This window comes from Anabas testudineus, chromosome 18, assembly GCF_900324465.2.
Source record: "Anabas testudineus chromosome 18, fAnaTes1.2, whole genome shotgun sequence".
Classification (NCBI taxonomy): domain Eukaryota; kingdom Metazoa; phylum Chordata; class Actinopteri; order Anabantiformes; family Anabantidae; genus Anabas; species Anabas testudineus.
In genome coordinates, this window is record NC_046627.1 from 11,884,739 (window position 1) to 11,901,106 (window position 16,368).

The 16,368-nt window shown below is 35.1% G+C and overlaps 1 protein-coding gene and 2 long non-coding RNA genes across 3 annotated transcripts; all 3 read left to right on the top strand.

The window, feature by feature from the left end:
• Positions 1 to 3,565: 3,565 nt before the first annotated feature.
• Positions 3,566 to 7,024, top strand: LOC113168540 (butyrophilin subfamily 3 member A2-like; the record flags this gene model as incomplete). The annotated part of the gene is made up of 4 exons (XM_033326612.1): positions 3,566 to 3,620; positions 4,421 to 4,502; positions 5,074 to 5,415; positions 6,888 to 7,024. Coding segments are annotated over exons 1-4 (570 nt in total), but the record flags the coding sequence as incomplete, so codon positions are not given.
• An 82-nt stretch (positions 7,025 to 7,106) lies between these two features.
• Positions 7,107 to 8,796, top strand: LOC113168572. The gene is made up of 3 exons (XR_003299467.2): positions 7,107 to 7,181; positions 8,360 to 8,488; positions 8,658 to 8,796. It is a non-coding gene; the product is annotated as an uncharacterized LOC113168572 (long non-coding RNA).
• A 284-nt stretch (positions 8,797 to 9,080) lies between these two features.
• Positions 9,081 to 10,708, top strand: LOC117153035. Its single transcript, XR_004463437.1, has 3 exons — positions 9,081 to 9,091; positions 9,248 to 9,771; positions 10,612 to 10,708. It is a non-coding gene; the product is annotated as an uncharacterized LOC117153035 (long non-coding RNA).
• Positions 10,709 to 16,368: the final 5,660 nt, after the last annotated feature.

Below are 16,368 nucleotides of genomic sequence, written 5' to 3' on the forward strand. Positions count from 1 at the left end.
ACAATAAATAACAACTTAATGTTGTTTACAACCTTTAACATCTGGGTTGTTTTTCTTCTGTTACATTTTCATTAACCCTCCTGTTGTGTTCACACTCATAGTGTTCCTGGGCACTTGACCAAGATCATTTAATTCCATTATAAATCCACAATAATACATATATTACCGCCTAAGTTGTCTTAGATCTTTTTACCAATTTCAGCTCCTGTGAACATTACAGGTTTTGAACTTTGTTTTGTATTTTCTGTGTATGTCCTACGGACCTCTTTTTCCTGAGCTCATGCCACTTGTTTTAGGGGCAAAAACTTATATAGATATTATTTTGGTTATAAGAAATACTAAGATGAAATCTATTGAAAAACACCACCATGGGCCCTTTAGTTCTGTTGGAATCCGGGATGGTGATGGACTTCCTGTCCTCACTGGTACTCACGGTGGCATCTCTATGCAGGGTTGTCATCAGAAGCACATTCTTATTTTTCTTTGGGGGGTAGGGACCACCCTCTTTCTCAGATCTTAGGAACAGATCTTAGGAACATCGTCGGCCAGTTTGCCTGCGTCCACTTACTTCAAACATAACTTGTCTTTGCTTCACACCCTGCCCATATCTTTATATCACACTTAGATGTTTTTTTAGGCATATACTGCTTAAATTGTCACCGTCCCCTAAAACGACAAGATGCTCATCAGGACCTGGTTTGGAAGACTGAGTGGCAGGCGCTGCACCCACTTCTGCCAAATGGCTTTTATGGGTGCCAGCTTGGCATGTTGAAGGTTGGCTGCTCTTGTGTGGCAGTGATCAAAGCTAATTACATGTTATAAGATATGGAAGGACTGCAAAGACATGGTAGTGTGAGAAATTGTGACAGCCTAGTTTCCACATCCTATAAGCTGGATACCGAATTATTCCAGGATCTGTAGACACCATACAAAATCAACACACCCACATAGGCTTCAATATTTTCTGTGTCTACGTCCTTCCAGGTGTCTCCATAAACCCTTCTCCCCTCCAGGTTGGTCATATTCATGACAGTGGTTACAATGGAATCTGCCAGCGAAAGTTGAACATTGATGTCATGCGCTTAGCATATGGCATATCATATTGGTCCTGGGGTCATCCTGATGACATTATCCTTTAGAAGCCGACCTCTTCTCTCAAGTGGGGATGACATCCAGGAAAGATTTTCATTTTTAGACTAAAAGGTGGCCCCGGCTTCAGCTGGGTCTTCCGTGTCTGGTAGAAAGGTTGCATATTTTTTACATATTGAATTTAATAAGTGCAATAATTTATATTTTATGCTACATTAAAGTATGACTGTAATTTGTACTAATTATAGTCTAACTGTTTCTGTTGTATCAAGTCTACAAAAGGCCAATATATAGGATAATATTATACATTTTTATGCATTGTGTGAGAAAATAAGACTTGAAAAATATGTTTTTATAAATTTATTTGCCTAAACACCAGGTTCAAACATAATCTTCAACAGTAATGTTTTACATATAATAATGTTTTCTCTCTGATTATGTAACTGCTAAATATCTCATCAGGTGTGAGATTGTTAATTGGAACAAAGCTCAGAACCAACAGTTGTTCAGCTTCTCCTACCAGAGGCTTAGCAGAGGTAACTTATTTTATAACATACTAAGCGCTAAGTTTTTTTGAAGACACAAAACACAATCTTGTGAGTTAATCTGAGTTAACAAACTGAGCTGAACGTCTTCAGTGAGCATTTAAATGAAATTGATTGAAGTTGATTTCAGTGTTTTTGGTTAAATCATTTTCATGTGTTGTGTAATACGTGGTGAAAATACAGTGTTATCTAGAGTGTTTTGCATTTTATTTGTAATTATTTGTAATTTTTTTTTAATTGTTGTAAGATCTCCTTTTACTATAAACTTGTATCTCTGGCTAAAGCACACATATTATGGTATATTTTTGTTAGACATATAATGGAAGTATACACATACATGTGTCATGAATACTATAAAAGGCATTATTGCATACATACATACATACTTGCGTCACAGTGGCATGTTTAGATATTTGGGACCCAAAACAAAGGCACGGGGTCCTCTGAACCCATGGTTCTCCTTCTTTTTCAATCTTTATTTGTTTAAGACAGCCAGGAACTTTACTTCATTCCCTATTTCTTTATGACAATTACTGCTTGTCCTCTCTGCATTATTGAGCTGTACTTTTTGTCTGGCAGCTCTAACACTAGCAATGCTACTACTACTATGGTGAGTAGTGGCTTATTGTTTTGAGAGTCTAAATATGCTGAAGGCTGTAGAGTCTGCAGTTTAAAAGATAAAGGTGACAGGAAGGAAAAGCAAAGAAGTTCTCAATTAATTTAACAGCACATAAGTGGAAGGCACTTATACACACAACACATAATGCTAAATGTAGGCTATGTTGTCCTTAGAATTTTTATATTTGACAGGTTTCATTATTTCGCTAATTTGATAAAATGAAAATTATGTTATTAATCCTTTATATTATTATCATCTTAACCCAGGATGAGATAAAAGTCTCTGCATTTAACCTCCTACTATGTGTGATAAAATATTAAAATATAAACTTTATGTCAGGTGGAAAATCTGTATTTTTTAAAAGAAATGGAAAATGACTTTCCAGAATGTATGTGCTATGCTAAAGTACAAGCTTGTTATAAGTTAGATGTCAAATGTCACTTTGATGATGAATTATTTAGCTGTGGAGTAAAGCTGCACAACATCAAGGAATTTTGAATCACTCTTTCTTAAAGAAGTGCTGAAGTTCAGTCACATTCTTGTGGTCACTCCACAGCATTTCTATTCGTGTGTGCAGAACTACGTAGCGTACATACATAAAATAAAACAGTCTTCCACTAAACTTCATATGTGTTTGAAAGACACAGAAAAAAAATTGTTGTTATACACATGACACATATCCACTTATATAGAGCATGTCATGGTGTGCAGGCGACCAGCTATGTTATGAAGTTACACAGCAGTATATCAAAAATGTACTTGTTGTTTTGTTTATTGTTGGAAGAGTAGCAAGTGAGACGCTAGAGCTTGTCCCTTCTTCAACCTCAGTTATGATGAAACCGAGCATTGAAGGGTGGGGTGTAGGTTGAAACATCCAACAACTGAGCTATTTTTCTTTGAGAATGGCAGCTGTGCGAAAGAGGAGGTTCATATCCAAGGTTCATATTTTAAGAGTTTTTTTTTTTTTTTTTTTCAGACAGCTACTTCTTTGTTGTCAGTTTCTCTTCATGCATTTATCTGAATTCAGTTCATATGTAGTTGTATTGTAAGTTCATCAGCTCTTTAAGACCTCAAAAGATGCAGACATGGCTAAAATATCTGGCAGTGACACAACAGTTAGATTTCACTAACTGGGATGCTTCAGTGTTTTGGAGATTAAAATATCCAATTAGTGAGGATCAGAGACAGCCGCTCAAAGAAGAAATTGCTTTGAATGTTGACGCTAATCCCTGAGTATGTGCAGTATGAGGAAATGGGTGTTACCAGGGGGAGGAGGAGTGTACAGGTGTTTTCAAACAGGTAGAACCAGACATTTACACATTTACGCCTCTCTAGTCTCTGTTAATAATCCACACATCATGCAACAGGTAAGTCGTCCTCTTAATGTAATTTTATATTTTACGTGTTTAGTTTATCTTTAAAAAGCTTATTTCAAGGCATATTACCACCTTAACACACAATAGGCTAAAAGTCTTCCAGCATTTAGTCTCTAACTACAGATGATAAGAGACTAAAATGTAAAAACGTTATGTCTGATGGAAAAGCTGCATGTGTTTCATGGATAAAATGTTTAGAGTAGATTCAGTTCTGCTAGTATTTATATTTTAGGTCAAGGATGAGCTTTTCATTGTTCAAGTGAGATGACAAAGACTCGTCATACCTGTCAGTTTGATGTTGAATTATGTAGCTGGTTTTAAAAGGAAATTAATGTTAAAAAGTATTTGTGCCACGACTAAACTGTAGGTTACTTATAAATACATGTTTTAAACTGCCACAGCACTTTGTTTAGGTGCAATGATGAAAGTAAAAGCAAAAAGTTGCAGAACAAGTTTAGGTCAGAATCAGTCATATACAGACTTGTACTTGTAGTCTCACATCATGCAGCAGGTGAGAACCTATAGATACATTTTTAACTGCCACAGCACTCTGCAGAGTGACTTTTTTTACATCTTAACGTGTTTTATTTAGGTAAAGATGAGATTGTAACCAGTGAATATGGTGTCACAGCTGTAGCAACTAGTTAGCACTTCAATTCAAACACATGGTTCAATAATATATAATATGTATATCTCATTGAGGTCGCAGGTAAAGGATCATAAATAATAAATCTTTATTACTTGTTCAGAAAGATAATTTCCATACAGTACTTTTTTTTTAATCTCATCAGATGAAGAGATTGTCCATGGGACCACAGCTCAGAACCACCACTGTTCTGATTGTTCATCTTCTCCTAATGCACTGTAGCAAAGGTAACTTGTTCAATTACATCTGAAATTAAAGTGTCATCATTATTTTCATATGGAATATTCAAATGTTGTAACTTATAGAAACAAATTGACCTGTATCACGATACAGTATTATACATAATTAAATTGTCACTGGTTTCAAACACAGCTGTCACTGGCTAAAGCATAATTCTTTGCTTATTAGAAAGATACTTAAGGTATGTACTTTCTTGTTCTAGTTCTTTGCACTGAGTTAGACTCAGTTCCTGTCATGTCTGATTCTGTCAGTCTGTACAGGAACTGTCATAGCTAAAAATAATATATGTAATTTTAGCTGTTGTGACTGTAGCTGTAACAATTGCTCTGACATATTAGTTTTCATATAAGATAAAACACTAACTACATGCAGGTCTGCATGAGCAATGACTTAACATGTTTGTGCTGACTGAACATTCATCGTATTGAAGCTTTTGGTAACATTAATCTATTGTGAGATAATGCTAATGCAGTTATGACTTCTTCTATTCAGTTCTTACATGTTGTACATCTCTGAGTTCTTACAGCAGGAATTAAAACTCAGATCTTTTACTTTCAGGTCAGTCTAAGTTAATTGGTTCATCTCAGCCAATAGTGGCAACAGTTGGTGATGACATCATTTTACCATGTCATCTTGAACCTGCTGTGGACGTTGCTGCCAAGACGTTGGAGTGGACGAGGTCTGACCTGAACCCCAGATTTGTCTTCGTGTGGCGTGCTGGTCAGGACGTCTTAAATATAAAACATCCATCGTACAGAGGAAGAACGTCTTTGTTCACTGATGAACTGAAACAAGGAAACATTTCACTGAAACTCTCCAAAGTAAAACCTGCTGATCAGGGGAGATACACGTGCTACGTTCCAGACAACGATGAAGAATCTCTTGTTGAACTGGTTGTTGGTAGGTAGATAGATACTGAATGTGAACATGTGAGTGCAGTTTGGTTTTTGTCTTCGCAGTGAAAACATTTTACAGGATTATCAACTTTTAGCTGTCATGGAAATTTGTCTACGTCAATTTGAGAGTTGCTTATTCCCCGAAAAGTCAAGAATACAGTTTGCTGTATCCAGCTGATGTTTAATACATACAGAATGGAGAAAAGACCTTGCCTGTGTTCTCTGACCAGGGTTTCCAATTCACCTGCTTTTACATCGGTTCCTAACAGAGGTCACACCCACACAGGACCATGACTTGACAAAATTTCACTTACAACTCAATATCTAATGCCTGGTTTTAGCAAAACCTTTTTTCAGCAATAAAATCCACCTAATTTGCTCTTCTTTATCCCATTAAATAATTTGTTTTAAGCAATATAACAACAAACCCTTAAGGTGGTGGTCAACTTTAACCCTTTAACTTTGACCCTTTAGAGAGGTTTACACTCATTCTAATACAGGCACATGGATTTTTCTTCTTCTAACTACCACTTAAACATTCACCCACTGATAATAGACAATACACTGAATTTCCCATACAGTCAATAATGCTATTGGTTGTACATTCTATAAAAGGTTTTAATACAGAATGTGATACCTTATAAAACTGATGTGGTACAAATTTCCAGACAGTCACTAATGAACCCCTCCACTTAAAGCTTCATACTTTTACCACTGTATGTATGTTAAGCTTTCATTTTCATTCTATTTTGAAGTTTTGGCAGTTGAAATAAGAGCTCATAATTAAATGATGGTGTGACATAAATATATATATATATAAATGTTCTATAGATACAGTGATGAACTCTATATCAGGTTGGTCTGTCATTAATTACTAAAAGAAATATTTGTATTCTTTGTAATCTAATGAAACACAAACAGTCCTGATCTTTCAGGTCTTTATTAAATTAAACACACCCTAAGGTTTGAGCTTCCTGCACAATTTTAAGAAGTTTTGGACCATCTTACTCACAAAACTGCTTCAGTTCGGCCATATTCTTATGATTTACCTTCCGTGAACGACTCGGTCGAGGTCTTTCTACGACATCTCCATCAGGTCGATGTCTGGACTCTGACCCGGTCACTCCAAAAGTTGTATTATGTTTTTTGCGATATTGGGCAGGTGTAATCCACAGGTATAGAAATCATTTGCTTATTATTGTCACCATCATTCTGTATGTTTGATGTATGTTCTCAAAGACTTGAGAGATCCCAACTTAGATTTAGACATATTGTTTAAATTTGTAACTAAGGTGGAGATCAGATCACATTTTGTGACCAGGTTTTACAAAAAAACAAAAAATAGTTTACTTACCTTTTGTTGACACTGCCTACTGTGGAGGTTTTTTGTATTTATATTGTACATTTATATTTGTTCATGTTTCCTAATTGTTCATGTTATGCTGACATTGCTGGTCATTGTTTCATTTTCCTCAGCATCACATGCTGCTGCCTCACCTGTCATCACTTTAGAAAGTATAGACAGAGATGAAGAAGGAGTGGTTTTACAGTGTGAGTCTAAAGGCTGGTATCCAGAGCCTGAGCTGTTGTGGCTGGACGCTGAGGGAAAGATCCTCTCTGCTGGACCTACAGAGACAGTCAGAGGTCCTGATGACCTCTATACTGTCAGCAGCAGAGTGACTGTGGAGAAGAGACACAGCAACAACATCATCTGTAGAGTCCAACAGAGAAACATCAACCAGACCAGAGAGACACAGATAAATATACTGGGTAAAAACAAAACAAAAGAAAGACACACACACATACATATACATATACATATATATATATATATTGCTCAAAAAATTTAAGGACACTTTTAAAACAAGTCAGCACCTATCAACATTCTGGATGTCTAGATTAATATGGTCTGGGTAATGTGTTCGGAACAAAATGAATGAGCAGTTTAGTTTTGTTAGTCCATTTTGCTGACATTTTATTGCAGCAACTCAAAATGCTAATAATTTTAGTATGCTTCTATGCGTGCCCGATGTAGGGGCCTGTTTGTAATGAAACAACAGATGATGTCGTAGGGTTATTTCCTCAAGGATCTGGACCAGGTGCATCTTCACAGAATCGGTTAAACTGAAACATTGCCAAACGTGCCAGAGATGTTCTTTTGGATATCAGCTTAGGGTTCGACAGTGGGTCCATGAATATCATCTCATTACCTAATGGCACTCAGGGGGCTGATGTCTAGCCTGTAGAGGTCAGAGTATATCTCCATGGATATGTCAGCATCTGTTACATATGCTCAGGGTGAACCTGCTCTCACCTGTGAAGTGCAGAGGCTCACAGTGACGGACCTGCCAACTCTGGTGTTCTATAGCAAATGCCGAGCTCACTAGAGGACATCAGGCCCTCAGGTCACCCACACAAAGTCCGTTTCTGATTGATGGTGAGGCCTGGCAGATGTATTTTTATAGGGCTCTGAGACAAAGGAGCAGATACCATCCTGTTGATGGGTTAAGTCCAGCTACTCCAGCTCCTAGTTTAACTGTCCCTCCTGGAATCATCTCCATGCTCTCAAGATTGTGCCGGGAGACACAGCAAACCTTCTGGCAGTGGAGGAGTTGGTCTGCCTGTCCCTGACAGTGGGGCAACACTCACAACAGCCAAATGCAAAAACAGCCACAAAAGATAAAGAATGAAAAAATGTCACTTGCCTCCACCTGTGTCGTCTCAATGTTTGTCCTATAGTTCACATGTTGTTAATTTAATTGACACAAAGTTGTAGTATATATATATATATATATATATGCAGTATATTAACTTTGAGAGAGAAATCTATGATGCAATTATTATTGTTATTGTAAGTATTAGTGTATTTACTTTCAAATAGTTGATTATACAATTTTAATTTTATACATGTAATTGTGTTCATGTTAATGTGTATTTTCTCATTTCAGATGATTTCTTTAAGGTCCAGTCCACTTTATCTCTTCTCACAGCTGGTTTTGCTGTTTGTTTGGTTGTTTGCATCATTTTGATGATTTTACTTGTCTTTTTTGTGTGGAAATGGAAACGAAACAAAATTGGTGAGTCACATAACACCATAAATAATAATAACTGTATAATTGCAAATTAAATGTAGGATTACCTAAAAGTCAGCATTTGAAATGTATAATGTTCTGATACCTTTCTGAATAAACTAAATAATGTCTTATAGAGTTTCATTTGTCTTCAATGATTTAACAATTTCAACAGATAATAAAAAAATGGAGAATCGCTCTAAAACTCAAAAACCTGAAGAACAAAGAGAGAGAAACCAGCTGATGACAAGTGAAACAGTGATTGAGGTTTTGGAAAATGGACAAGAGGTAATGAAAACCAAACATGTAAGCAAAGAAACGGGAGAGGGGGTAAATTACACAACAATTAAAGAAATTACATTTATTATTATTAAATCATTATTTATTTAATATTTAAATTGACTCAAGGAAATAAATTAAAAATACTACAAGAGCAGCTGCAGAGATAGATTCTAACAGAATGTTATAAATGGTCAAATCAGATTGTGAAAAGTTTAGATAATGAACCAATAGATGTCCTAAATAAAGGAACATGTTTTTCTTAATTATCTTTTTTCTATTCAGTTTGGAAGAAGTCGAGCTGCTTCAGCTGGTTGCCCCTCCTTTCTGGTAAGAGATCATTTTAAAATAATATTCATAAAATCAGTAGTTTCCTGAAATAGAAACTAAATGTTCATCAAGACAAACCTCCACAAACTGTGCAGCTCTGAACAACACTGAACATACTCTAAGAGACAGTGTAGATGAAGATTCTCATTCCTCCAGGTGAGGTTACCTGGAAGCTGAGTCTTATCAGTCGGGTTTCATCAACCAACATTAGTGGAATCCTACCAACTTTCCTCAGACTCAACAAACTACTTGGATGAGTAGTGAAACATGTTGAAGTAACAAAAAAGAAGTCCAGCTGCTGGGACTCAACTTCCAGATGTAGATCCCAGTGTTTTCTTTCGAGTCACTGCAGTGAGACAGTGACTGAGAATGAAGTGTGATCTTATTGAGGGTAATCTGGTTAAAGGTCAGTTTGATTTGGATTGAACTGCAGAGTTTGAACACAGGAGGAGCTGAGTGTTTCCAACTGGAACCAACAAACAAGAAATGCTACAAATCAGATGATACAATATGTTTGTGTTGTGTTCATCACACTGTATGGTCAGTCACATTCACTGAAAGGAAACTCATCTGGTTTCTAATCTCAGGATAAGTTACCAACAGTTTCCAGACAGAAACTCAATGAGGAGAAGAAGAAGAGAGAAGAAGCTGAGAAAGAAGTTCAGACTCTGAAAGGGCAGGTTCGTATTTGTATATATATTTTTTCACATTAATTATCCTGCAGACACCTACTTGTTTGATTTTAATGTCCCTTCATATCTGTATTATTACATGTATAATTATCAGTCCTTTAAAACCTTAACAGACACAGTCATGGATAAAGGTTCTGGCAGTGACAAAAAGTTTGTGTTTCACTAACTTTACTGATTCAGACGTTTTGGGATTAAAACAGGCCAAGAAAAAAATGCAGAACATATACAATTAGCATAGACATTGAACAGAGTGGAAATTGATTTAAAACATCTGTTGAAATTAATATAAAAATAACATTTTTTTTGCTTTGTTTCTTTCTAACTTCTTCTATTAGTTTAATGTTCTTTTCTTTCAAGTGACAAAACTTTCATACTTTCATACAAGATTTGTTAACAAAAACTGTAACAAACACACAGATGAAGGAAACTTAACAATGGTTTAAATGATTTGAACACAAATACACTTTAAATCCATGATGACTTCAACATTTGCTCCTTTTCTTACATTAGTATCCATGTTAAAGACCATCTACCATAATACACTGTAAGATGTCCTGTAAAGATAGTTTGAAACTTCCTCATGTATCATCACTGATAGAAACTCTTTAGTCAGTTGATTGTGAATGAATCAAATGTTACTACAGACAAACTGGATTCTGTGTTGATCATTAACACATTTTCCTCCACATCAGTGACTTTAGTTCAGAATCAGCAGAAATCAGATGATGAAGGAGCTTCATATTCAAAGTGTTGGTGTTAGTTTGAGGTCATTGACCTTAATAAGAGAACAGGTCTCTCATCTTGTCTTTGTCTTCTCTCTGCTCTCAGGTGAATCAACTAGAGACTGAAGTTCAGAAGCTCAAAGAGGAGAACCAGAGGAGTGAGGATCAGGGCAACAAAGCCAACAAAGCAGGGGTTCATGATTCACTGAGACTTTTTTTCATTTGTCTGTCTTGTTTGTCTTTTGTTTTAAATCTCAAATGACTTCATTATTTGATCTTAACAACATATATTACAGAAAAATACAAAAACAAATTAACAGGATGAACAGTAAAAATATGATGACGACTTCCTGCACATATTATCTTACTTTGCATTATGACACATATTACTTTGACTAAATTACAAATTCTCCAGGATGTTTAATCGTAGTTCATTTCATTCAAATATTTCATGTTGTAGAAGAAGAGAACAAGCTTCAATCCTTTTTTAAAACGAAGCATCTCTGGAGTGTTGCTGCTGTTTTTCAACAAAAAAGCTGAAATTTCCCATTTCCTCTTCATTCATTCATGTGTCACAAATGGAGTAAAGGGACAAGGCAGTTACAATACAGGGAACTAAGGGGATGTCAACAGACACTACAAAAACAGGCAAAAACACGAAGACAAAGTAACAACATAAAACTACCAATGTGGCGGGGAACAAAGTAACAAAACAAGAAACCAAAGTACAACAGAAAAACACTGCTCAATGGGAGGCAGACAACTCATAAAAGGTCCAGAGTTCAGAGGGGCTAAGTCCAGAGGATTCAAAGAGGGGAAAAACTGGGCTGAGGAGGATGACTAGGAGCAGGACTGGTAGATTGAGCAGGACTTGTAGCAGGAGCAGGGCTGATAGCAGGCAAATAGCAGGCAGGTGAATGACAACCCGATCTGACAGGGGAAAGGACTGAGGAGAGTTTTTGTAGGGAGAGGGGAACACAGGTAAAGCCAATGTGCAATTAATTACTGGGAGAGCAGGTAGAGAATGGAGACCAGAAGGAAAGGGAGAGGAAGAACTGGGGAAAATCCAAAGCTTGCCGGGTGCCAGGGCGAAACGGTGACATCATGTGTCACAGTGTGACCAGACAGGTTTAAATACTTTTTGTTACAGCAAATGTAAAGATGTCTGAGCAAAGTTAAATATTTTAAAAATAATAATCATCATGATCACCATCATTATCATTATCATTATCATCAGCTCAGTCTAAGTAAATCTTTGTTACCTTATTATTTACAAACTATGAACAAAGATGGTCCTTTTTGAGTCATCTGGTTAAAAAGATCTGTAGAGATTTAAAGGGTTCCAATTATAGCACTTCTCATACTAAAGAATATTGAGAAACAGAAACACATCTGTAAATTTGTCTGTAAATTTTTATGTGTAGATCGCCTCCACTGGCCTTTCTGAAAATGTTCGTTTCAGGCCCTCTGTCAGAATGAGCCTTTTTCGTGGTGTGTCGCTTAGTATTTAAATGAGATGTGGTCCCCCCTTTAGTTCACAAGCTTTATAAAGAGGTGAACCTCTAGCTATATAAGTTACCAGTGTGAATATAATTTTATTGCACTAGTGAGGGCAAGAGTGAATGGTTTTGAGAAAGCTTCAAAATAAGTTGTTTGGGGATTGGGTGAGATGTCATGGATTGGAGGCATAGTTTCAATAAATGTGCTTAAGCAATCAAGAAAAACTTGAAAGTTTAATGTTCTTTGTTTCCTTTCTTCAAATAAGATATTTCACCTAAATATTAGCTTAATGTTCTTCTCTGTAAACTTTCAAACCCTGAGACTCATGAATAAAAACTGTAACAAACTCATAGGTTTAAATGGTTTGAACACAAATACACTTTAAATCAATGATGACTTTAACATTTCCTTCTTTTTTCCTGAATCAACAAATGACTGACATTCAGGAGCTCAAAGAGGAGAAACAGAGAAGTGAGCATCAGAAAATGGACCAGCCGGAAAAGGAACCAGAAACTGAGAAACCCAAGGTTCATGTTTATTCTTATACTGAGTTTGTCTGTCTTGTTTGTTATTATATTAAATCCTCTTACTAGATCTATAACAAGCATAATTAAAACTGTCAATATCTTACTTTTAATTTTTTAACAAGGGAAGTACAATATTTCTTTTTTATTTCAAGTATTTTTTTTTTTTTTTATTTATTTAGAAACAAGATTGAATATACTTGGTTTAGATGTTTCAAAAAAGATGTACACGACAAAAACAGACTTTGAATTGAATATTTTTAAAGAAAGTGATTCACATTCACATTGCTTATTGAAGTAAGAGTAGAAGTCATGATGTGAAATCAGGCAAACCCGTTCCTTTAACTTAGAGCAACTTGTCATGTGATAAATAATATTAAATGTTTTCTTGAACTTAACTTTTCATGAAATAAATCAACATCCACCCTATATCAACTGGGAGAAGAAACCAAAATGCCGAGTTTAAAGTTAGCTGCAACACCAAAAAAAAACTTTACTTCTCCCTGCTGGTTTCAAATCCTTTAAAGGATTGAGTTTCTCTCAGTGTTAAAGTGATAAAAACTGAGCAGCCATTTTTTATGTAAAAAAATAATAATGTTTGTGTGATGCATTTATTTAAGGTAATGTAGATAAAAATCAGCTCAGTAATAAACTCAGAATAAACATTGATTTAACCTTACCTTATGTTATATGGACAGATCATGATTTTAATTCCACCCTCCAATCCATAGGAATTGAGAAGTCAGACAGACTAAACACTGTGTGAATGTTTACTCGATCTAATGTTTTTTTCTCTTTTCATCTTTTCCATCTCCCAGTTGATGAAGATATTAAATAACCTAGTGGTAAGTAAACAGTGGGACGAACTGAAAACAAATGTTTATATTTTAATCAAAAATATCTATCTGTTTATCTATTTGTTCTAAAGTTGTACCTGAACAGTACAAATGAATACAGATTTGAAGGTAACATGGAACAAGATGTCATACAAATAATAGATTATACTGAGGAAAAACTACTGAATTCTTTATTCTACAGTCTGCACATATTGTAGTTACTCTGTAATTACAAGGAACAAGAGAAACATTTGTTTGAGATGCACTTCATTCATTACAATACACTTCCAAAGTACAAACAGGAAATACTGCACATTTATTGAACTATTACAAACCTAAACAGTAAATATACAGTAGTTTTTCCTGTATCATTTATCGTCACTTCTCCACTTTTGATTAACCACTAACCTCATTCAGCATTTGTTTAGTTTGCTTTTGTTAAAAATAGTGTGTTTCATTTATTTTTCATCAAATAAATCAGCATCAACTACAACAGTTTTTATAGGAAATTTAAACAATTTCGAAGTTGACTGCAAAAAAGAACATGTCTTTAAAATATTCACAAACGAACCAGAAACATTTTGTGTTTATGTCTTTTTACCAAAATGTATTATTCTTACATACAAGGCAGAACCACTGCTCCATGCTAAAAAACAGAACAGGTTGAACACTGAGGCCTTGAAGAATGAGCCGGAGATGAATACCACAGATCCTTTCCACCCAAATCAATTATAAGTCTAGTTATTTCATTTACTTATTCATTTATAGGTCTACACAAAGCATTAGTTTGTTGATGAGACCTATACACAGTAGTTTTGAGAGGAAATCTGAGACACAAAACAACAGCTGAAAAAAGTGTCACTGTTGTGTAGTTAGGAAGTACATATGTTTTCTAATTATTTTTAAGAAACTGTTTTAAACGTTCTTCAGGTTGCATAATAATTACCTCAGAGCGTACAAATGTTTTTTTTCTCTACAATACTCACAAAATATATATAAATAAGACATTGAACAACAGTAAAAGACAGTAATACAATGTAGGGTAATCTCCTTTGCTCATTAGTCTTAGTTGTTGAACAGTTAAGATTAAGTGGTTGAAGTTCTCAGCAATCTGCAAACTTGCATTTCTGTTCGAGTACATTGAAATACAGACAGCACAGAGCTGAATTTTCAACATACATCAATATAAAAAGTTTGTCCTACAGTTTATGTTTTATTGTTTTTATTGTTTTTGTTAATAAAGGGTAAACCTACTGAATGTGGAAAGTCTAGTTGCTGTATATTTATAAGTTCATTTACGTTTTTTAGAAACTTCTATGTAGTTAAAAAGACTGTAAATAATATACGATAATTTCCAACAGATGTTTTAAGTGATTCCAACGACCAGTGAATGGGAAAACAACAGTCTGTGAAAAGGGACCCATAGGGCGAAGACCCAGTCCACAGCCATTCTGAAGAACAATGTTTGAGCTCTGTACCCAAGTAAAAGCTAAACACTAACTGTATTTTTTTATCATCATTATCATGCGTAAAATCAGACACACTAACAAATAACACACAACACAACTCACTTCTTCTCTGCAATAATTTGTAGACACAAGACAACATCTAAATAAGCTGAACCTCTTCAGTGTAGACTTAAATGCAGCATAATGTTGTATAATATCTTGTAAAAATGCAATATTAGTCTGGTTCGTATTTTATTTTGTAAGTCATTATTTTAAAATGTTAAAACATCTCTTTTTTACAAGGAATCTGTATCTCTGGCTGAAAGACATTTTTTTTGCAGCTCTACCTCAAACATACACAAGCTCAGCCACTCACAAGTCCAGTTGTGGTATATTTTAAACAAATGAAACCCACTCAAAGAGCACAGAGCTAAAATAATATATGTAGAATAACATTCTACATTTCTGAATAATCATTCTTGTTAAATACATTTAAAAACTAAAACAGAGCTGAATACCAAAGAGCCAAATGTTTATGTTAAGAAAAATATTAAATTAAAAATTTAAAACACTCAAAGAACCTGAATGTACATTTGTAATATTCTTCTGAAGTTCTTCTGAGTTCTGAATTGAATTGACAGCACAGAAGTAAAAGGTTTTAATGTTAATGCAGAACAGCGAGTATGTGCAGCATGTAGAGTCAGTGGGCGTTACTAGAAGTTTTAGTGGAAAATGTAAGTGAAACCTTTTTTCTTTTGTGTAACTGGTTCAGCCACCTTTGGCACAAATAGTGTCAAGCAAACACTTACACTTCCGGCAGCTGTGCTTTAGACCTGCACAAAGTTCAGCAGGAATTTTTGATCATTCCTCCACATAGAACAGTTTCTCTTCAGACTGATTCTTAGGATGTCTGGTGTAAACAGCTGAGGTCATTTCACAGCACACATCTCTTTTCGGTTGAGGTCTGGACTCTGAGTCACTTCATTAGGTGGATTTTGTGTCTCTTAAGTGAAAAGATAACCACATACAAACATGAACAGCTCATCTTAACACTAATGGACTAAGTAAGTGGGTTCATACAATACAGTTAGAAAAAACAAGTTTATATATATATATATATATATATAGTTTTTCTTTTTACTTTAAAGTGACAAACTTTCAAACTCTGAAACTTGTCAACAAATACACAGATGAAGGAAACTTAATAATGGTTTAAATAGTTTGAACACAAATACACTTTAAATCCATGATGACTTCAACATTTGCTCCTTTTCTTAGATTAGTATCCATGTTAAAGACCGTCTACCATAATACACTGTAAGATGCCCTTTAAAGGTAGTTTGAAACTTCCTCGTGTTTGTGAGTTAGGTATTTTAAACAAATATTCTCATGTTTTGCCTTTGAGAGAGAAGAGATATGGTCAGTGCTGTAGACTACGTCTACCTCCAATGAACCTAAATCCTGCTACTACATACAGCACCACCCTACAGAACATTTCTTTCAATAAATATTGTGTTTATTTTAACATATGAAGATCGATTGATTCAGATTTTGA